The 24646-nt window shown below is 45.2% G+C and overlaps 1 protein-coding gene across 1 annotated transcript; it reads right to left on the bottom strand.

The window, feature by feature from the left end:
- On the bottom strand, positions 1 to 23735 carry fzr (fizzy and cell division cycle 20 related). The gene is made up of 8 exons (XM_037432570.2): positions 23324 to 23735; positions 22106 to 22294; positions 19384 to 19572; positions 14745 to 14867; positions 12130 to 12279; positions 8539 to 8667; positions 2564 to 2836; positions 1 to 828 (listed from the first exon to the last, which is right to left on the bottom strand). The coding sequence occupies exons 1-8, from the start codon at positions 23390 to 23392 to the stop codon at positions 550 to 552; spliced, it is 1401 nt and encodes a 466-aa protein (XP_037288467.1). The 5' UTR covers positions 23393 to 23735; the 3' UTR covers positions 1 to 549.
- Positions 23736 to 24646: the final 911 nt, after the last annotated feature.

Here is a 24646-nt window from a genome sequence, read left to right on the forward strand (position 1 = left end):
CACTTTTAAAACAGTTTCCGTAATGTCAGCGGTAAAATCGGTGTAGTCCGAGAGGGTTCAGTTTGCACCAGGATAAATAAAAAAAGTCTTGCATGGTCACAAGTAAAGTTGAGGATATGAGGCAAAGCACTTGCGTAAAACAGAATATTTTTGCATAGTTGTACTTATCGGTCAGCGATGTGCCACACGTAAGGCAATAGAAAATTTTTAGCTGTTAAACAGAAGGAATAATAAATAAAAAGGTTTTTGAGACATTACGAAAGCGCACAGCATCAATCAATGGCACACTCGGCGTGGCATTTACCTTCAGTGTGTGGCTTTGTGCTACATCACATGTTTAAATAGGGCAGTTCGCGAGGGCAGTAAACGGACTTTTTACGAAGCCGAATGCCCCAGTGGTATACGCTGAATTCAAGGACTGGCAAGTGTCCCGGCCTGCAGCTGTCCCTGCGGCAAGGGTCTACATACTTTGCAGACCCCGCTCTGCCCCACTTTAGCCCGGCATTCACGCACGGGCATTCTACATTCACGGTTCATGTCTCGGACTTCTCAGCGCATGTTTGCAAAGAGACTGAGAGCTGACCGCGCTTCGCGTTGTGAACGAGCTTTGCTGAACACATTCCAGAACCGTAACGTCTCGTCGCCCGCGCCCGTAACGACGCTCTCGCCGTCGGGAGAGACGGCGAGGTAGAGCACTCGGTACGAGTGGCCAGTCAGCTTGGCGACTTGCGCCAGAGACGGGTACTTCCAGACGAGGATCTGGTTCTGGGAATAGCCGTGAGTGCTGACGAGCTCTGACGCATGCTTAGACCATGCCAAGTTGCACACCTGCAAAAATGAAAATCGTTTCTCCTTTCAAGTACAACGTATGCAAGTAATATGTATGCAAGTCCCTAAATACACAATACAGTTAAACCTGCTTATAACGAACCTCCATATATATAATTCCTGGATATAACGAAGTTTTTCTATTCCCCGCCGTCGCTCCATAGGAGCACATGTATTTGCGACCTCCATGTAACAAAGTAACTTCGGGAGACAACCTTGATATAACGAATTTTCCCCACGGACAATCTTGGAATTCTGCTCCGCATTTCGGCATTTTGGTACGAGCAGGCATCTTCCGCCGCTGCCCCGCCGCCGTCGAAGCGGTGGCGGCGGGCACACGGGGGGCCGCGTTCGCCTGAGGCGGGCCTGCACCTTATGAGCAGGCGTTGCCCTCTTCTCGCCGCCGCGGTCGCATGCGAGGGTGTGACCCCTCCCCGCTCCAAACCAAAATAATAAAAAAAATTACTTTTGCGCGTTGGCAGTGCCACGCTTTTAGTTAGACTCCTATATGTGGGGCCGTGCTGCATATGGAGGGCGGTTTACCGAATGGTTTCCACAATAACCGTGTCTGTGTCCATGTCGTTCGTTCTGCGTTTTCGGCGGCAAGGGCGCGTGCATAGTTTCACTGCACACGCATGGTTTGTCCCCTGACTACGTTCAGCTTTGCTTTTTTTTAAAGCGATCGCAATTATGTATGTGGGCAGTTTTAGCTGGGTTTTTGCCAGTGCCGCCTTCATTCACCTTATATGTATAGTATATGCATATGTACTTATACATATGGAAACTCGAGAAAAAAAAGCTTTCCGCGCTCGGCGCTCAGCTCGTCACGATGTGCAGACGGGAGCTTATCTCTCACACGTACTTTGCCCCACGAATGCGGACTGAGGAGACGGGGGTTAGATGCTTTCGCGCGCGCTTATCCTTCGGTGGGGAGCATCGCGCGCCTTCGACTGACCAGAATGATTGCATTTGCTCTTTTCACACAGTCTCTTCGCGTTGAAACCGCACTGATACTCGCCGAGATAGCAAGCGCCAGCGATCGCGACCACCCTTAAAATCCAAGTTTATTATTTCTACTCGAGCAATTCCCCCCCCCCCCCTCCCCACGTTGTTTCATGCTAGTTTAAGACAGGTGGTTTACTTTCTGTTTGAGCATTCGATGGCAGCTCTAACATGCGGGAGATGTTATGGACTTTTCAGGCGATAGGAATGAGCCAACTCATGTGATCTCTGCTTCAGTAGCGCTCGAGCGCTGTTACCTGCTTGTGAGAGTTACAATACGTGGGGGCATGTTGTCAATTTGGACTTCTTGCAGAACATGGCGGCGACAGCAAGAACCCGCCGAGAGTGCCATATAATTGCCACCGCAATAATAACGCCGTTGTTTACTGTAAAATGAGTGTTTGGGGTTAGCTCTGCCTTCAGTGCCCCTTCTGTTTAATTTGCGTGTTTATTTTCCGAATTTTCGTACCAAACCTGCATATAACGAAAACCTCTTTATATCGATTTTTCCTGAGAAATTAATAATTTTGTTACATCTAGGTTTAACTGTATAAAGAAATAAGGGAGTGTAGCATGAAATACGAAATCTACCTAGATTCACAAATGATTTTTTGGGAACTCTACTGTACTTGGCTTTGTCACACCAGACTGCAAGACAGTTATAAAAAAAATCAAGTTGCTATAAAGTGATTCAGAGTTTCACTTTCGTGTCCCTCCAAAATCTCCAAATCACCTGTGATCCAGTGTCCACGCACTGCATGGGCTGCCCCGTGAGCGTGTTCCAGAAACGGATGCAGCGGTCAGCGGTGCCTCCGCCGCTGGCAAGCAGGCCATGCTGGTGCGGGGACCAGGCGATGGCCTTGACGGCCGCCACGTGCTCCGTGTAGCTCTGCACGGGGGCGCTGCTGCTCAGGTTCCACACCAGCAGCTTGTTGTCGTTGCCACCCGACGCCAGGTGCTGATTGTCGGGAGACCACTTGAGCCCACACACTTCCTGCCTGTGGCCCTGAACGCGCCAGACATGATGACCACATCAAAGGAGTACCGACACCAAAAGTATCAGGTGTCTTTCTTTCGCATTAAATGAAGGATCAAGTTCTCAGAAGCCTAGAAAACGTACTCGTAGTACAAGTGCACAAAAACAAAAAACAAACTTTTCACGGGCTGTTGAAAGCTAGTACAGATTCCTATTGTACCCCAACGTCTCGTCATGAGCTCACAGAAGATGTCGCAGCATTTCCAAGGCTGCTAAGCCGTGTGGTTACTATGGCCACACACAAGAGGCTATTTTGAATGTTTTCGGCGAGCTGCAAAGCGGGTATCTTGAATGTTCTGGTACCTGACGTCACCACAAGTACCCATTATGGTGCATAATGTTACCAGAATAGAATCGGCCCGATGTGACCCTCGTGTGGATGTCTGTAGTAGACGTGTCATACAAACATTGCCTTCATTGTCAGAATAAAATGGTATCTAGTCTGCACTTACTGAGCTTCACGCTTACTAAAAGCAGTCCCTGTACATGAAAGGTTTATAAGACTGAAAAAATTCATCTTCGAAAATTAGTGTCAGTACCCCTGTAATGGTGCATGTGACAAGTCAGCCCGGAAGTCGCATCTTCGAAGTTATTTTCGTGGTCGCGGGCCCTTCTGCACAGATGTCAAATTTCGACTCTGCCATTAAGTGTATTTTTTTACATTTTAAAACACACAAAAGCAGCGACTACTACATTGCAATCCACTTATCATATTTAAAATTGTGCGAGTCATCTTCGATGCTGGTCAACCCGCTAAAATTGCAAAAAAAAAAAAAAAGAAGCAGGGCGGGGGGAGAGCAGGAGCACATTTCATAAAAAAAAAAAAAAAAAAATTGTTTATCATGTTTTCAAAGAAATTGAAGTTGACGGTGGATTCACGGCACTGCTTTAAAACTGAGCAGAAATGTTACACAGGGTCCTTTTCCGAAAGACTTTACAACTGAAGCTAGTTTTCGATTCTCGGTTGAACCCCCAAATTCGGGTTTGAAATTAAGCCAAATAAAGCTAATCTACACTTAATTAAATACAGTAAAATTAGGTCCAAGTGCCATGAAAATCTCATCGTTATAACTGCTAATTGTTATAAGTGGGTTTATAGAAGAAAAAAGACAAAAGAGAGATGAAAATCTTTCATTTGCATGCAAGTAAGGTAGTGCGACTACACACTACTTGTTTGCAGAAAGGGCATAGTCTGTCAGTTCTGATCGCTTCACGCGACGCTGGCCCGCATCATTCAGAAGAGCATCTATGCTCCACATAGCTGAGTGGGAGGTCCTTCGCAATAACACGGTCCTGGAGGAACTGTGCCACCTGCTGGGCCTCCTGCGATGACAGTGCGTTGGCAGGCTGCTTAACCGTGTCATCAGAGTCGTCGCTCTAACCACTATCCACTGTGTGGTGTGGAGACCGTCTCACTTGCAGCAGGCACTGCAGCCGGATTCAATCGCTAAATCCAGTACCGTGGCACTACAGCATCATAATAAGCGGTTTATTTTACCTGAAAAAGCATACAAAAGTGGATGATGCCATCGTTGTTCATTGTTATATCCCATAAATTGGAATAAATGATATAGTTGTCAGTGGACTTGACTGTACGCACCCACACGGACCTTTAAATGGAAGTCTGAAGTATTTGACCGTCTGCTACCAGCATATCACAAGCAGCACACTATACCAGCTCCACCGCATTAGCAGCTTGCATTTTAAGCACTCGGATTTTTTTTTGTTCTTGTTTCTTTCTTTTCAGCACATCTGCTGTGAAATGTATACGAAAAGTTGCCACTGTTTTAGCCTTTGTCAAACAGCGCGACATATATGTCCTACTGTATTAATGGAAATAAAGGCAAGAAATAGAGGGAGAAAGAGAAAGAAAAAGAAACGGACACAAAAAAGAGAGCCAACATAGCCTTGTACAGTCGAACCCCTATATAAGAGACACTGATTTAAAGGGCCCCTGAAATGGTTTTTTCACATTCTGTTTTTGACAAGACCACTACTGGAGCAAATCAATGACACCAGAGTTCAATTAAAACACCCATTATCAACGGAGCTACAAGTACTAAAAAAGTACCCTCCTCCTCCGCTTCGCTTTTCACCCTCAACTGCCCTCAACTCTTCCTTCGAGCGCTCGGGGCTAAACTTTGCCTTCACGGCGCCTGTGTCACGATGTGGCGTGAGACCGCATACACGTAAATCCCCGCCGCCAATCCGATACCGGCAGTCTGTGCTGCACGTTCCACAGCCAATAAGATCAGCTGGAAATGATGACATCAGTGGGGCAGAGCGTGTGCTTGGTTATGAGCGGTTGAAAACGCGTTTGGCCGAGTCGCAGCAATCCGCAGTAATTTGGAGCGATTCGCAGCTTTAAAGCGTTGTAATAAATTACGCAGTTCACGCAGAAAGCTCGAATCGGTCTCTAAATTGCCCTTTGGACTTGGTCTACCGGACCAAAGTGTTTTTAAAAAACCGTCAAAACTGTTTCAGGGTTTCTTTAGGAGACAAATGGGTATAACAGACACCAGGGTGCAAACAGTAAAGTACAGGTTGAAAAAAAAGTGCATGCAATATACTCTGCAATGTACCGTTATGGACTGTACCCATGGTATGGCCTTCAATAATACAATATAGCGATAGATGGGAATAGGAAGAGAGCTTGAGGAGCAAAAGGAGGAGGGCAACGCCGCCTGCAGCACTGCTCTCTCAGTCTTCACACGACTAGCGCGCAGTCACCCCAACTTTTTTTTTGTTACGCACACTGCTGACGAACCACTTGATGTCTCGATGACTAATCTTCCGAACAGTGCCTCCTCGATTCTTTTTTTTTTTCCAGTGCCAGCCAGATGCACCAGATCCGGCCATTCGCAACCCTCTCATCTAGCCCTTTCCTTCCCTCGCCAGTTGCCTAGCCTTGGCGTGTACTTGGGGAGAGAACCAATTATGTTGTGCTTCGCGGTTTTACATTCCGACACCACGGTACGATTATGAGAGAGAGACACTGTAGTGGAGGGCTCTGGAAATTTCGACCATCTGGCGTTCTTTACCTGCGCCGACACCATCAGCACACCGGCCTCAACCATTTCCCCTCAACCGAAACGCGCCGCCGTGTCCGAACCCGCCACCGAGACCAAACCCGCCACTGTCGGCTCAGAAGCCGAGCACCTTAACCACTGCTCCACCGCGGTGGATCTTTATTCAGTGCTTCACAGACGGAAACCATATGCAGTAACTTTTTTGTTCAGCTGCATACAGATCTGCGGGGCGGCGCCTTGCATTCTTCATGTTCACAATAGTGGCAATAGCGCTTAGAGATACGGTGTTTTGAGAGTGCGTGATTTTTCCTGGCGCTATGCCGGCAACCAACGAGGAAGTGTCGCTGCGATGCTGCTGCATCTACAGACTTTAAGGGCGGACTTGCCTTTGGGAAACAACTTTCTTGTTCCTGGTTGGATTTGATGAAAATTGGCACAGGCACTACGAATGGCCCCGCAGTGCTTCCATGAAAATTTCGAGGCGATATTACAAAAACTGTATGAGAGACAAACTATTTCTTCGTTCAACCACGTGGAGGATTTATAAAATGACAGAGTGATTACTGTATGCACAGCCAAATGTATGCTGAAGGGGACTGCGTTTTCAAAATAGTTTTTTAAACACTAAAACTAGGGTCATTCCATGCCAAATCATCCAGCCTTTTTCAGACCATCATGAATATGACAGGAAAAATTTCCACATGTTTGTCGAAGTTTGAAACCCGCCCTGATCGTTTAATTCCGTTGCCCAAAAATTTGCTCCCTTTTTATAAGGATCAAAAGTTATATGCCTATTGAGCTAGAGGGCATCAAACAACAATTTTTTTTTTTTCAAAAGACCTTTTTCAAATGCACTCAATATTAGGGTATGCATAACATGGCGGATGCGGCCAATCAAAGGCCTCGCAATGTCTCTCGAATATTTGCTTTTCGCGTGGTTATTTCAGAATGGCGGAGTGAGCAAAAGCAGGGAATTCGAACATGGGAAAAATGCTCTTTCCAATGAGCCCCAGAAGTCGGCTTCCAGCCGCGCCATCGCCAAGCTATAATTTTTCGAAAATCGCTGCTTTCTTGCCATTTCCAGAATTATTTTTGCTACCTACCTAGAAAGGCAAAACAAATTTTTAGAAGCACCTCAGCGTGATTTTCAGTGTACATATTTTGGAATCAGATAAAAAAAAGGGTTCCAGAAACTGAAAACTTAATTTTCAAAAAAAAGAAAACATTTTTTTCTCTTCATTTTTTTTACGAAGAAGCAGCGTTACCCCTAAAAAAAGCTGTGAGGGAGGCGGCAGCGGCCTTGCTTCGAGCAACAAAGAAGGGGCACGAAGAAACAGATCTGACAGACACACGATATTGAAGAGGAAAACGCATCTGTCGCATCTGCGTGGTAAAGCCCTTGGACGCACGTGCGACGCAAGCAGCCCTACCCTATATGTGGCGTCGCATCCGGACCGCTCCCTGAACTTAGGCGGACCGACGGCTCCTGTTGAAAAACGCGCATTTGCACTGGCTTTGAAAGAATTACAGAAGGTGTTGTTCCGAATGAGCATAGAGTCTCTGGAAACACTCACCACCTGACCTGACAGACACTTGACGCCGGTGATACTGGTGCTCAACAAGCAAGAAAGAAGTGCATACGCAGTACATGTGCATTGTCCATAACGTTAAAGGCACACTAAAGTCAACTATTAAGTCAACGTTGATTGTTGAAATGGCGGTCCAGAAACCTCGTAGTGTTACATTTGTGCCACGAAAGGGTATATTTTGAAATAAAACAACGTTTTAGTAGTCCGCATCGGGTTAGTGCGATTCAACTTACCCGCCTCTAAAAGCGGACCAACCGGTCCTTCTCACTGTTGCCGTGCACGACGTTGCCCGGTTTTACTGCGCTAGTAGCAGCATACCGAAACCAGTGGGAGCCACAGCAGTGAAAACAGCCATTGATCAATTTTTCTCTATAGGCTCCGAGATCGCAGATGCTTTTGTTTCAACTGCACCCTAATAGATGGCACCACCTGTTACACCACGCAAAAATTGAATTTTTGAACCACTCGCACCATTCCCCATAGTAACGTCCGGTGGTTATTTTTTCTATGAATCAAACAGAATTGAACAAGCAGCATTTTATTGCATCTATTGATGCACGAAAAGTTCTTTATTTAATGAAGTTATATTAATTAATTAATTACTAGCAATTGATTGTAGACGGTCCTTCTGATGTCATCGGTATCATTTTGAAGATGTCCTACTGCGGCGCTTGTGTTTTTGTGCATTTACCTTAATTTCTCGGTAAGTAGGGCACTGTTGATAATATTGTCGTTTTAGGTGTTGTTATACATCGAGCTTTCACTCTGACGTAAATTGTTATTTGACTTTAGTGCCCCTTTAAGCTACAGGGGCATTGCTTTATAACATTTCACAAGAAAATGACCAGTGCCTTATTCTTACAGCGGGGCATATGAATTTAACTTTTTTTTTTTTTGGCAATAAAACAGTTCTCGATTTTCAAATCGACTTTCTTTGAAACAAGAAGTGATCAACAACTCACGAAAGATGTGTTTAACAGAACGACATTTGTTGTCTCATTGTGCTCACCAAAGGGGTTCGTTCGTAGCCAAGACTAAGCGCCAAGCAGCTCACCTGCAGTCGCCGCTCAGGTGCACCCCCCGAAGGTGTCCGGGCATCCCGCTGAAGAATCAAGCGGTCTCGCGAGCCTGAGGACAGTACATCTCCATTCCACGCCAGTGCACCCACACGTGCAGAGTGGCCCTGAGGGGCATTGTTAAGCAATGCTTCTGTCACGAATCTTCAACAATAGAACAGTGCAGCTACAGAACTACGCATTCAAATGGCCAAACATCAATGTAATCAATATGGACATTACGTATTGCCACATACATATGACTCGTGTTAATTCAACTTGGTTAATGTAATGTTCCGGTCGATTCGACGTCGGCAGAAACTCCTGGCTGGCGCTTGTACGCTCTCTTGGAATAAAAGTTTTGTTATTTCAATACCGATACTAACCATCGCCGAAAAACTTGAACTTCGTTAGTCATCTCACCTGTGCCCGACCATTAATGCAGTGATTGTTCCAAAAGCAAGCAGCTTTGGATTTCATTAATTTAGCAAATAGGAAATATGCTGAACACCGTCATCACAAACGTTACAAGTTTCATCCTTTATTTAATCGCCATAATTACATAAAGGCTACGTTTTTCTTGTGCACAAACTAAATAGTTACTCAACAAGCTTCAACATCCTTATTACACAGTCTGCTTTGAAAACACTATAGAGAGATGGTGTGCTAGATTTGGAGTTATGTTAAAAATGGGGAAAATGCTGCCAGTTGAGTCGGCTATGCTTTAACATTTTATTTTGCCCTCGACCCAGTTCGCACCAGAACATTTGATAAATATTGTCAGTAGTGTTAAGCCCCCATTAACGAAAATTTACTGTACTGAAGAACTATAGCCAGCTGAAGGGGGCCTTCCTCCTGCAGCGGACATCTATAGGATGATGATGAATTACTAAGCTGGTGCGAATGTTCGAGCACTTCCAATATTCACAATATTGCAGCATTGAAATTAACTTGCATTCCAACTTAAATTATTGTAAATTTTGAAGTATTTGAAATAGACGAACAGGTGTACATCAGTGCACCCGTAATCCACTGGTTTATGTGGTTTCCCTGCAGCAGCGGGGTGTTAGAAAAAATTTTCACTGCACCAAGCGCCACTTCAGAGTTAAATGATCATGTCTTCCTCACATAGATTCATTATTTTTTTTTTAGTTTAAAACCTGTTATATGGCCTATATGCTCTAAACATAGTCAATTTTAAAATGTAACATTTTTTAAGGTTATCACTAGCGCTCTATGGTAAAATCAGATACTGATAGTACTACAGTGAAAGCTCATTAATTCACACCTCATTAATTCAAAGTTTTGGATAATTTGAAATGGTCGCCGCAATCCAGTCCGCAGTGCATAGGAGACCATGTGTAAAACGATTCGTTAATTCGAACAGAAATCGCAGCCTCTACGGATAATTCGAAGCGCGCGCCGCCGAGCGTCATCATCGTCAAACACTAGTGGAAGCTTTTACGGCCGAACGATAGGTGGCATGACCGGTTTTTTCGAGCTTCAAGTGGCCTCCGAGCAAAGGGCGAGCAAAGTATGGCCTCCAAAATCCAGGGAGCAATTTCGTTTTTTTTTTCCGTAGCCCTCCCGCTATCTCAGCGCCTGGCGCCACTTGTATACACGGGACCCGCGGGACGCTGAGGAGTCGGCAGAGTAGTCCTAGCAGTCCTGGGCCGCACCCGGCAGCGTCACTTTGTTCCTCGAGCATGTTGTTCGTTCACGCCGTCAAGCCGTCTTATTCCGCATCGAAGTTGCAAGATGCCGCGGGGAAACTACTGCGCGAAGACTGTCAAGGAGAAGGTGGAGATTTTGCGAGAGGTTGACCAAGGAAACTCAAGCAAATACGAAATTGCGAGGAAGCACGGCATACCTCCGAGCACGTTGTCAACCTACATACGCAACAGGACGGCCATTGAAAACGCCTATGAAGCCGAAGATTTCGGTGCCAGTCGAAAAAGGGTAAGGACAGCGAAGTTCCCGGAACTGGAGTCAGCTTTGATTATCTGGGTTAAAAAAATGAGAGTTCAGAGTATCGCATTGGGCGGCCCTACCATCATGGCCAAGGCAGCCAATTTCGCCCTGCGCTTGGACATTGAAGACTTTGTCGCCTCCGAGGGATGGTTTCATCGTTTCAGGGAGCGGCACAATCTCGTATTCCGCACGTTATCCGGCGAGGCAAAGGAAGTGGACGCCGAAACATGCGCTACTTGGAGAAGCGACACCCTGCAGCAGTACTTGGAGAGCTACTCACCACAGGATGTTTTTAACGCCGACGAGACGTTATTTTTCAAATTGCAGCCAGACAAGACGATCACCTACAAGGGAGACAGCTGTGCCGGCGGCAAGCACAGCAAAGAGCGTGTCACTGTTCTGGTCGCCGCAAATATGACCAGTACGGAAAAGGTCCCCCTTTTTGTGATTGGCAAAGCACTCAAGCCACGGTGCTTCAAAAACATTCGGTCACTGCCAACGGAGTACGCCGCAAACAAGAAAGCCTGGATGACAGGTGACCTATTCAGGAAGTGGCTACTGAAATTCGACAAGCGGATGGAACTGGGCGGCAGACGCGCTCTTTTCGTCGACAACTGTTCGGCGCACAAAGTCGACGTTGAGCTGAGAGCAACAAAGTGTTCCTTCCAGCAAGTACGACTGCGGCCCTACGGCCAAGGGACCAGGGTGTGATAACGAACATCAAGTGCTTTTATAGGCGTCACGTGCTGGAGAGAATGATTTTGTGCGCGGGCGACAGGAAGGACTTTGGCATTACGCTGCTAACTGCCAAGCACATGTTGGTGCACGCATGGGAACAGGTGACCGCAACCACAATCGCAAACTGTTTCCGCCACAGTGGATTTGCAGCTGGAAGTGCGCAGGATAGTTGTGACGTCGACGTGGATGGGGCTGAGGAGCTCATGCCAGTGGCATTGCGCGACACTCTTCGGGGCGTACGTTTTGCCGATTATGTTGAAGTTGACACCGGTGCATCGGTGTGTGGTGCCCTGACTGATGAGGACATTATCGCTCAAGTAGCCGGTGCGCAGCCTGTTGCTGAAGAGCCAGAGGGTGAGGAAGACGAAGATGACGAAGCGCCTGTGCGCCCGTCAGCTTCTGCGGTGATGGAGGCACTTAATGTGGCGAGTCTCTTCTTCAGCTTTGAAGAGGGTGAAGAGGATTCCCTGCGCCGCATCCGCGCGCTGGAACAGAGAGCCGCAGCTGTGGCATTTAGAGAAAAGAAGCAGATGGTAATCACCAAATTTTACTTTAATTATTTCAAATTTTGTTTAATTCGAAATTGCTCAGCATTCCTGTGGATTTCGAATTAACGAGCTTTTACTGTATTCAAATCTGTTTGCACTTTGAACTAATTAGCATGGCATTTGCATAAGCATTGTTTCAGTTTTAAAAAAAGAGAAACTGTACACGTTAATTTGGTCCATAACAAATACGCTAATTCCTTTTATATGTGATATATACTATACGAATTCGATTCCAAATTATTCGACAAAATCACTATTCGCTTTGAAACTAAAATTTTCTATTCACAGAAGCTTATGAATTAGTATTACCTCCCACAATAAAGCCCGATTTACCTGAAGAAGTGCAGTCTGTTTAGATGCAGCCACGTCCCAGACCTGGACGAGGCCCTTGTGGGTGCCAACAGCCACCAAATGGCCACGCTCGGCCCACGCAACCGAGGTCACCGAGTCACCTTCAGCAGACAGGTCGCACAGGCGTGTCACCTGGATCCACAGCGAAAAGCAGGGTACTGTTTCCAATGGTGTCAGAGCTGTGCGCAGCACACCAAGACCGAATCGATTGTGCTTCAAGAGCATTGTGGTCTAGTCATTGCAATAAAAGCTCAATAATTCAGATTTCCCAGGACTGAAAAAAAAATGATCATTTACCACATGTTGAATTACTGAGAGTAATCTAGATAACAATGAACAAATGTCTATTACCCCAATAAACTTCCGTTTTCTTGCATCAACGTGCAAATTATGTTCTCATTTTTTATAAGAGAGGTGTAAAAGCCTCAGTGTTTGTCTTACGCAACTCAGCAACGCAACAGTGGTGGAAGACCATCATGTCTCTACCAATGTGCAACATTCTATGCCCCCTTTTTTTATAAAGTACCAACAGTACCAACACCACCACACTGAAAATCATTTTTTTTTTTCGCCCATAAAATGGCCGGCAACTGATCATTTGCTCGTTCTAATGCAGCAAGAGAGTTTTATACTAACATGCAAATCACTGCTGAAAGTTCTTCACCTTCCAGCGTTTGCTATATTTGAGTTTTGTGACAAAGCACATGTCCGCAATGTATTGCGTGATGCATCCACAGTGGACAAAACCCCAATCGCTAAAAACACGTCCACGCAGTTCCTATTATTGCGATCATAAATAGCGCCAATGCCGTTCATGAGCACCAAGTAAAAACAAAAATAAAGCGAATTTGCCACTGCCACTAAAGCCTTGGTCAGTAGAAATGTGAATGTAGATGGTGATCACATCTTCCTTGATGCCTGCAACCATCGCGGCGGTAAATGCAGACAGGCGCAAAGCGTTCTGGCTTTCATGCTGTTGTATGGTTCGCGCCGATGATGACGGCTACATAGACTGCGCTGCCTTGTTTCAGCTGTATGCTAATTTCATTTTCACTTTTTTGCGTCGCACATTTGCAACGTTTTGCGTTAAGCATGCTCAGATGTTCAACTGAATCAATTGGATTGTGGCCAAGTATAACCGAATTTAAGACAGTTTATGTAAATAAATAATGCACTTGTTTGCCAGGATCGGAAAACAAGTCCATGTCCAAACGAACCTTTACAGCAGCAATGCACAGAGCCTCATTTTCATTAAATGATATGAGTAATATGAAGCCAAATCTTTTTAGTGTGACAAACAAGAAGCCAGATGTTCTTTCTGTATGCTTTTTGCTCTTTGCCATTGACTCAAGAGCAATATTTGCTGCAATTATCAGCTCTATGACTGAAAGCTACCATATTACAGCAGAATCTCGACGATACGATTACGGTTGATGCGAATTTCACGATGACACGAATTTTAAGGTTGTTTCAGCATTATATAAAATACGCCGTGATTAGGTGTTATACAAATCGTTTCCCTAGCCACCGCGGAATATACGAACACATGATTGACCGCTGCAAGCGGACGGTGCAACGCAGATTGTCTGTGGAAGGAAGGAAGGAAGGAAGGCCCGTTCACACTTGGCCTAGAAGAAAGTGAATGCGGCGAAACTCACGGAAATTTCCCTTACTTCCTAGCTTATATGGCTAAAAAAACCACGCCGTGAGGCTAACACGAAAAGATCAGTCAGAGGCCAATTTTTTCGCCACACCATAGCAGATCCCCTTTTCGCTTCAAGACTGTGGCTACACCGGCTGCACTATCTCTCAAACCACGTGATGTGAACAACCAGCCACAAATTCAAAATGGCGGCAACGCCATCGGCAGTGGTAGAGGTGACTTCCGTCGGCGCAATTACGAACTAGCCGCGCAGCACGACAAAGCTCACAGCTTCGACAAGGCCAACACTGACAGCCTGCTTTGTATTACGATCGCTGCCAACACCAAAAGTAGGAGAAGGTGCAGCAGCAGAGAGTCGGCATGACCTAACGCGTCTCGCTTTTGCGCTGCTGGCATAAGATGTGCCCTCAGTGGCTGCACATCTAAAATTGACACCGTAATCAAATCAAATCAAACTTTATTCCATCTCAGCAAGAAGAAAGAAGGTTGGGGGAATCGGCAGCCTTACTGCAACTTTACTAAGCCTGGCTTCCTGTGTTACATTTCTACAGTGTGCAGCACTGACTGTAGGCTGATGGCAATAACAACACAAGCCAAGGCACTTTGCATAAGTATGGAAATAACAGAAAGAGTAATACAATAGCGTAGACACACATGTAGTAAGCTGAGCCTTTTTTTTTTCATAAATTTAACACAATGCAATGCCACTGAATCAGAAAAATACACACAAAATTAATTTAGAAATAGTATTTGGCAATTAACAATTGCAACCAAATATGAGAAAGAAATGCAATGACTTTCACGAATTCGAACTCCGTGTAAACAGGTAACCCAGGCACTGAGGCAGTGCGATGAAAAGCAGTAGTAAATAATATGCTTTTTGTTTGCAGGCTGATTGCCAAAATGATTTCAGGTATGAATTACTGTCTCCTACCTGCGACGTACAAGCACTCCACAGGTAGACACACGCTCCTAGCCCGACGCTGAGCACATTGGTTGATGACCAGTCCACCAGGTTCAGATAGAAGTCGTCTTGGAGTTCGGGTGCATCCAGTACCTGCAAGTACAGCATAGAAAGCACACGAAAGAACACAGCTGAAGTTAGGTTGTTTCATATGCACCAGGCTACAAGCTGAGGCGATGGCTCATATGCAATCATCCCAAAGGACTAATAACTATTGAGGTTTTACGTGCCAAAACCAGTACAGTCGAACCCACTTATAACGATACCAGTTTCAACAATGTTGTTTATAACAACGAGAACCTGCTGCACTTTCAGCTTTTGTATGTTTTCTACGATGACATAACTTGATATGGGACAAGGAATTATGGCTGTTAAATGCCCTTGCCCAAAGATAAGTGAACATAAAATCATTGACAAGATGAAAGTGAAAAATTTAGGAATCCGAGGTTTCAAACCGTGAAAGCATCAGAATTAAAAAAAAACGGCACCGTTATCATCCTTATTGCTAATTACTTTTGGCATATTCCATCTGGGGCAGTATTTTGCAAGCGTCCTAGCAAAGAACAGGCAGGGATCGAAAAAAAGGACAAGAGAAAGTTACACAGGATTGATTGAGGCCGTTCTGATGATCAAGATGCGAGAACAGCCACAAAATTTGCATAGAACTGGCGGGAGGCATTAGAACAGACTCAGACAACATTCTATCGATAGAATCAATACACAAAACAGTCTACAGGCAACATGGATTAGATCGAAATGCAAGCACTTTAGCCCAGAAAATCGAATAAGCCAGTTTTGCACCTCATTTACCACAATCCCACACCGAAAATCACCACCAAACAACTCATCAAATTGCACCACCGAGCATCTACTCAAAACATTATAGGAGCACTGACATCAAATTTCAATATCGGGATGTGCCCATCATTCGATAACTTGGTATGCATAGGTCTTCTTGGCCAAATTTGAGTGGCGTCCATCGCGTCGAAGTTATTTTATTTCGACGTCAAACAGCATAGAAAAGCTAAGGAGAAAAAACTAAAAATAGACTGCCCTGCAACATCAACACTAGTGCTACGTGTTCGGTGTGATGCATTCCACAAATACCATCCTGAGTGACGATACACTAGTAACGATGACGTTGATCTCCGAGTATGTTTGGAGCAGACTCCCAGCCATGCTCTCACTAGTGGCTCTCCTTGCTGTGTTGAAGCGTGCGTACGATACATCATGTTGCATCGACTGATTTGCATTGTCCTCCACTGCGTGTGAGTACGATCATTCAGAGCGACAATACGTGCCAGAATGTCGGGGAACCGCCTAGTAAGAATCTGCACGTCGAGGCGCAGCAAAAGCGGAAAGTGCGTGGCATTTGATGCCTTTCCAAGCAATGAACTTCAACGAAGCCAGTGAGCTGACTACGCACACGCCGTTGGGACAGAAGGACTGGACGCCTGTGAAGAACAGCCACATTTGCTCCCTTCACTTTGCGGCGAGCCGCTACAGGGCAAATTCTGTATTGGCGAACCAGTTGGATTTCACCTGCAGTACAAGGCCTCTTCTCGAGGCCGGGGCTATTTGTACCATGTGCCCTGCTTCAGCTGAAAGCAGTGATTCACTCGCTAAACGTCTGTGACATGAGGTGTGCAGCTGGCGTTTCTGAGCTCTGACAGTACGGCCAGGACTGATAAATACATTGCATTTATTGTGGAGCTTGTCAAGCAAGGATCGTCCCGAATCGCAGCGATACCCAATTCCAGATCGATGTCATCACTTGCTGATGTTGACCGCGACGACGGCGAGGACGACGATCTTGGCGACAGAGGCATGTCAACGCTTTCAGATACACAGCTGGACTGACTGTACGTGCGCTCCTAGCAGACGAAACACCAGTGTGATATCATTATTTGTGTAAGTGGCATCAGCTGTGCAGTGGCTTCAATGTGGCCGCGAGGTAGCGCTGCCAGCACTACAATTTGGCGGGCTTTCCACCCATTTTGAACCGGGTTCGATAGCGAATATATTAATCAATATTACGGATACTCATTTGTCACTTAGATGCGTTTTAGGTTGTGAATCACTAATAGTGGTCGATGGCTACTCATTGACGCAAAAATCTTGACACGAGTAAATATGGTGTCAGTGCTCCTTTAACACAAATTGCTAAGGTCATCATACTTTGCAATTTCAAGCTTCGAAAAACGATGCCAATACTGATGTTGAGCTGTACTAATTCTATATTTCTTCATGTGTTAAAAGCACTTCTGAATTCCCTCAGCTCGCCTATTAACTGCTTGCTCCCTCTCGTCCTTTCGCTCGATCCCTCCCCAATTCCAGATCGAACCCTGACAAAAAGTCCCCCTGGTATTATTGTTTGCTGAAAACAGTCTGCCATCTCCCTATTACACTTTTTTTTTCATGTAACCAGTCTATAGTAGGGGTTAGAGCAGCAAATTTTCGTGGCACTCGAATATTGTTATAAGTCGATTCAACTGTATATGATTACGAGGCATACCGTGGTGGAGGGTTACAAAAATTTCCAACATTTAGAGCTCTTTGACCGAAACCTAATCACACAGGCCTCCAGCTTTTGCTCTCCATCAAAATTCAGCCATCACTACCGGGATCTAATCCCATGATCTGCAGGTAAGCAGTCAAGCAATTTACTAACCACTACAGTCGAACCCTGCTACAACAGAACTGACGGGGCGTGAAAACAATTTCGTTTAAGCGAAAATTTCGTTGAAGTGAAATAAAAAAAAATAAAGCTGATCTGAGCTAGAAAAACAAAGGAGCGTTTATTCCCAAAATTCTAAAAATTTCGGCTGCTTCCTATTCTTTCTCAGCAGCGTCACGTCACGACGTCATTCTCACCCATGTATAGCGAGGACGTGGTGAAAAGCACACTGAAACACGCCTAAAACCGCCTTCATGAACGAACCAAACAGTTGTATTAACACGTTAACACCAGCAGCCGTCTGCCGTCAAAAGTATCTGACAACGCCGAGATGAAGGCAGGGTATCGTGGAGCGGCAACTTCTGCATTATTCTATGCCGTTCTTATCATCAATCGCTCGCGGCTAGCTGATTTTGTTAATAATGCGAACAGCCGCTCTGATTAGTTACCACACTGGCCAAGTGGGAACATAATGATAAGCATCGGAAAAGGCATCGTTTCGCACTGCTGCACCCAGCAGCTGCGTGAAGGAAACCATGAACTGAGCGACTGAGCTTCAGCTTCGGATCGTCTGCGGCTCAAAATAAGCCAGTGGCAAAAGCAGGGCAGTCTCATTAACATTGCTATCAGGCAATGGTGGCGCCCATGCTTGTTGAACAACGGCGGTATAACGGCGGTTTCTGGTGTTGCCAACGCGTATTTTAGACTTTGTTGACGCATTTTCAGGCTCTGAAAATGCATCAAAATGTTAAAGATTGGGTTTACTGCATAGCAATAATTATCTGAGCCTTGAATTGCATCGTGAAATTTTGTTGAAGCGGAAATATAGAAGAAAAAGTGTTCGTTGTGGCGACAATATTTATGCATTGACTCCTATAGACTGCTGATGGGGAATCGTAAATTTTTCGTTGTAGCGGAAATTTTGTTGAGGTGGTATTCATTGTAGCGGAGTTCGACTGTGCACCCATACGGTGGGTCTGATTGTTCAAAAGGAAGTGCCAGCAGTTAACAATATAATCAAAACCAAACATTTATTGTAACCCTATTGGCTCTGATGAGCAAATAGTTCACACTTCAGAAGGTCAAGGAGGATGCGATAGCAACTCACACTCAACGTTTTACTTATATTCGTAGACAGCTGTCCTCACACAAAAAAGCATACAGCAAGGACATGGCGGCACAGATTAGTAAAGCTGACAAGAAAAAGGGCACCTGGTACTAAGCCCGATGATTGAAGACACACATATCTAAGCCAGTCAGCACACATTTATTGTTGGTTATTCAAAGCAAGACAGTAGAACTGCTTGTCAATTTGCTCATATAGAACGCTTGGCATGCAAGACACGGACCTTAACAAAGTAATGGGGATATCTAGACCCAAACCCTAACAAAATAATCGAGATATTTATATTCCTTTCCTTTTCACACTTCATCAGTGCTCTCAGAGAACAACAGCGCTACAACTAAAAAAGGGAAATTGCTACAACTGCAATCTACAACTGCAATCAGCTAATCACGAGTGGCAGTAATCACGAGAAGACAGATAATCACAAGAAGACATAATCATGAACGACAAGAAATACTAGTTTTTGGAAGATTGTGAGTCAAACAGGCTGTGGTAAGCCCATCCACCATTCCCTTTTCAAATGAGCTAATATTCAAATAATGATCGATGTTCCAAGTAATGACTACAACCTGCTGAATTTCGGGATGTTAAACCCCACATATCCCAATGTGCTGCGAAGACATCTTCTATACGTAATTACAATTTCATTCTACCAAGGCACAAGTTTTCCAAAAGCTTCACCCTAAAACTGTGAAAATTGTCCCTTCTAGATGAACGTTATCTGTTCCTTTGGTGCAAGTCCTTCAATTCAGCAGCATGCTAGATAGTCCTCTTAACTAACGAAGAAAATGACACAAAGGACACACCTTAAATGGTATTTTGGAGATCTTGCGTGCCTGCTTGCGAGGTGAGCTGAGCAGCTTGTGACTTTTGGCACTGACTGGAGAAAGGCTGTAGGGTGACCAGGGCTCGGACGGTCGTCCTGCCCCATAGCGAAAAAGATTGCCCGATGAGGGCGACTGCCCCTGCGACACACGGCGCTCCTCCGTCGGTTCCTGCGATTGACCAATAGAACAAACGTTTCAGCAAGGTATGCTAATACTGTACTGCATACGATACTGCTCTGTTTCACACTTGCCTGCCGCATTTCAGAAAACGTTTCAGCAGAGGTAGTTGCTCGATTTGCGTGGTAACACGATGATGATGATGATAGCGGCCTATTTGAGTTTTGCATAGTAAGATCGCTACCTGCCAATTATTAAGTAGTCATTTTGCCTAATGTTTTAGACATTACAAAGATTTAAAGCCACCTCGTTCGGAATTCGGCCAATACAAATGATTTGCACAGGCAGTGAACCAGGACACACTTGTTTACATTATGCACCCCAGCCAGACTGGAGGAGCGGCACACACACACTCTATTACGGCCTGCGCTTCGTGTCTAGTTCCCACCTTTCACCAACGGTAGTTCTTGGCGCTGCGGCCCAACCCTCACCTGACCATCTGTGCCTTCACTAAAGCCTCTTGCCCTAATGAAGTAACAATATCTCCTCCGTGCGCACGTTGCCTCCTCGATTCAAATCCAAACCCACACGGCAAGCTTGGTCAGCTCGCTTGAGTAGAAGCGAGGGGTTGAGAGAGAAAAAGGAGGAAGGAGAGGGTAGTAGGTTGGCTCAAGTGCCCCTCTAGACGATCGCTGCAACAAGCTGTGAATAATCTGCCCTATTGTTCCCTCTTTGGGTGCACAGGCTGTAAGAGAGTGCGCGCATGCCCCTCCTCTAGTTCGACCATGTATGCACTAGCCTGGTTACACAGTCAACCACAAGATGGCATCACCTGTTCAAGCTGCTCAGGCTTGTGGCTGCCGCGATCAGGTAAAATGTTAGCACAACAAAGTTTGTAGACAAAAAAAATCTACATTCTATTGGTAATTATATGTTAATGAATGGTGACGCTCAACGCCACCTCAATAAGATTGGCAGAGTTCAAGGCACGTCAAATACAAGCCACTTTTCACATGATTCGCTGCTGATCATATACCAGAAGAATTTCCGCACAGTAAAGTTTGACCATGTGCACGCACTTTTCATCTTGCACAGTAAATCAGCACTTCTAAAAGATCCTAATGCGAGACAAAAGCTGAAGACTCATGCGCCATATGTGTAACCCTAGGAGCGTCGAACATTTCCGAAAAAAAAAAAAAAGCTTTTGCAGATGACCGAATTATTTTATTGAGGTTTTTGAATGTATGGAATTAGTGATGTTGGGATAAAATTATTAAAACATTTCAGAAACAATACTTTTTGGTATCATTATCACTTATAACTGCATTTTGTTCTCAATAATGTTTCACAACGTGGTATTCCTTGAAACACGGGTTCGTGCACAGCACTTTATTAAAGTCTGCACACATAAAATGAGTGTCCATTCACTTGAATTGACAAGTTGTGTTGGCATGCACTTGAGACATCTTTTCTAAGTGCAACTGCCTTGGGCAGAGTAAACTGTAATTAAGAAAAACTAAAATACCACAAAGACTCAGTGATAAACAAGCTTAGAGAAGTGCAAATAAATTAAAAAATAAAGTCTTGCGTGTCTCTGCTGTGATCATGAAGCGAAAAAAAAAAAAAAAAAGGCGTTGCCCGTTGGCAGCGATGCCAACAGCGCGATGCACAGACACTAGAAATCAGCTCAGTTTATCTCTGCAAGAAACTAGCAGAATCACTTCCAATGCATTTTGTAAGTCCTAGGATGTTGCAGCACCTCCGAGTAAGCATGCATCATCATTGGAGTGCGAAATTTCAAACAGAAGTTCAAGAATATACTCGTACGACAAAGACACTGCGGTACAGACAACTGCCACCATACATTTACAGCAAACACTCAGAGGGGCAGTGAAACCAAATAATGCCATTTGCATGAAAGTAGCTTGATGCTTTAAAACAAACCCATATATTTGAAAACCTGCAGGTGTCTGGATTCGTAACTCCACATCATAAGGCAAGAACAGCGCCTGCCACCCTCCTCCCATCACTTCCTGGTAGAGAACTATGTTTCAGATCCCTGACATTAACACGTCGTTAGAAGATTGATTGGCTAGCATGGCATATTCCGCTAAGACATGATGGCTATAGTTCACTTAAAGGTACACGGGAAGATGCAAGAGAAGAATGTACTTAAATTTACTGTTTCCAGAAGCCAAATAGCACAAGCAAGCAAATCCTCCTAAAACTGCCAAAATAGCCCGAATCCTATATTAAAACACATTCTGTGAATACTGCACAAGTAAGTACGCTTTTAATAAGGCCTTGCGAGACTAGGTGTCTGTCAACAAACATCAATCTGGACAATGAATAAATAGAGGCTTGGCACAAGCTACACAAATACTAAGACGTCATATATTTAGGAGAGGCAGAAAGCGTCGCGTTCCCCACAGACCTACAAGACATTCATGGTCACATTCTACCTCTGCAAATAATGCCCATCACTCAAGTTACCACATTTTCCCTATTTCCTTTGGCAGCTCAATGATCTTTGCCACACACACCGCTGCTGCCAAACATATCAACCCTTTTGTACTTCACTCACCTTGGCATCTTCGATGCCGGCTCCCAGTAGCTCATTCTTGATGAGGCAAGCATAGGCCAGGCTGTCCTTCGAGCCATCAGCGGTGTCCTTGGCCTTTGGCAGGACACTTCGCTGGGCATTGTCGGGGATTCTTGCTAGCCCCAACTGCCAGTTGGCTCCAGCCCGGCTTGGAATGAAACGGTCGCCCAACTGCACACACGGTGAAACCAGCTTTCCACAAGAGGGCATCACGCAAACCTACATTACTATATGTATCTGAATGCACAACTTCAGTACGTCCACATGGCTATAATTGAGTCTTACAATTCCTAGACACCGTTCATAAAGCTGCTCTTATTATCCTGTCCTGGGGCCGCCCCTGTCGCATGCTAGTAACAAACACAGCAGTAAAAAGCAACAAACAAATCTACATTCTACGATGCTCCGTAAGAATTAATGTATTGCCGAACCTTCACGGTAGCTAACGCTGTATCACGACTAGCAAGAGGTATCAAAAAGCTAAATCAAAAAGCTGCATTTATTGCCATTCAAACAAAATCACGTCACGGGCGTTGCTCCTAACGCTCCCTTACCATGTCCCACACTGCAGTCGTAGAAAAACGAGACAAGAGTACCAAGCACTGTTTCAACTAACGCGGTCACGAGTTACCCGTCGATACTGGTGAAACAGCTTTTTTCGAAAAGCAGTACAAACATACGGCTGTGTCAACAGGAACAGCTGATTGCAAGGCGGAGATGAGAGTGCGAAAGAAAGCACACACCGCAATAATTCTTTAACGAGACCCAGTCTGTCTCGAACCACACGAAACTTGAAACATTTACATTGGCGAAGTTTTAAACGCTGCGTCAGGGTTGTCAATAGGCGTTACCGGGTGCTGAAGTGGTAACCAACACGTCTGAACATATCCGTGTACTCCACTCCTAGAATTACAACCTCAGGAACGACGCACTTCGTAAACCACACGTCTCAAGAATAGAGGCCAACATCGAGCTACCTGCAGAGGCTGTGAGAGGAGAGGCGAAAGTGCACAGGAAAAAACCTTCTAGACTATTTGCTGTTTCTGAGTAATTTCTAGCGTTTCCCGTTTTACTTTCCTGTACTACCATCCTTCACAGGAGAGCATTCACAAGACAATGGCATGTTACCTTTCGCACCTGCCGTTAGTAAAACAATAGGAAGGAGTCAAATGCGATGATTCAAACGCGTTGCGCACTCACTGGACTCGACGGCGATGTGTGACCGTTGCTACGTTGACCCTGAAGGCGTCGTTGGTAGTCGGGATCCATTGCTCAAGATCGCGCAGTCGCAACCTTTGAGGTGTTCATAACCACCGCACGATTCTTTGAGCAGGCGTCCCGACGAACAGCGAACCGTTACAGTTCGCAACCGTTCCGACAGTGTTCAGTTTCACAGCAAGCTTGCCAACGGCCGCAAAATCGACACACGCCCCTTCCAGTGCAGATTATGCAAAACCACTGGCAGGAGAGAAAACGTAGCTTCCAGTATTCTTCTAAATCTCTGGCGACGGTGCGTCGAAGCAGCACAGGTAAATAATAAAATAAAAAGAAATCCTGGAGACGCTGTGCACGCCGGATAGGGGCCTCTAGGTTCAAACCGACGGACGCTGTGAAGCAAGTTGGGCTTGGCTGGGATGCTTTGGCAACGTGAGTGATTTGTCCAGCAGGAATAGCTTACAAGAAGCGCTGTGCGCTTCCTTTTAAGTTATTCGCCACACAGACAAAGTTCCACTCACGGAACGGTGAACATGGCGGATGCCTTGCTCGCCAATAAAGGGCGAAGAGCTTTCGATTTCGGCCACGCCACTACCAGTGAACGGACAAAAACGCGGTTATGAAGCCAGTACGCAGCCAAGTCACGCCAAGTCAGGTGCGGAATACAAAAGCGCGGGGAAATTAAAATGTGTAAAACACGTGCTAAATATTTATATTCTGTTGTTTGATACCAAGGTATCGACAAACCTCCCTGCTTATTATCTTCGACGTCGTATGAAATTATACGTGGCTTTGTAGGAGGACGAAAATGGAAAATACTGATTTATTAGATTCAGTTTGCGGTCACCGAAGGCTGCCAAGCCATCTTTACAACGTGGTCTTCCACCTTGGCAGATTGACTGCAGCCTTTCAACGTTGAATCCGTGATAAGCAAAATGGCTCGTAAACATTTAGTTGTTCAACAATAAACCTTGGTAGTGCCATATGCACCAAAATAGAAGTGCTGCATGGCTATTCTCGAGCCAGAAGCATGTGATTTCAATTTTCTGCTCTAATTTAAGTGGATCTTAGATAAGCACAGTGGCAATTAAACAATGAACCTAATTTCAAGGCAACGCTGCAGCTAAGTTAAACTCTTGACAAGCCGTGCCTTTGCGTGATAGTTGCAATACTTAGCTGAACACGACAGAATCAGGGGCGTAGAAAAAAGTTTTCAATGAAAAAAAAAAAAGGGGGGGGGGAGATTCTGCCATTTGTAATGTATGTTCGTACGCGGCGCGTTTTTATGTGTACTTGTATAGATACACA

Source organism: Rhipicephalus microplus, chromosome 10 (genome assembly GCF_043290135.1).
Source record: "Rhipicephalus microplus isolate Deutch F79 chromosome 10, USDA_Rmic, whole genome shotgun sequence".
Lineage (NCBI taxonomy): Eukaryota > Metazoa > Arthropoda > Arachnida > Ixodida > Ixodidae > Rhipicephalus > Rhipicephalus microplus.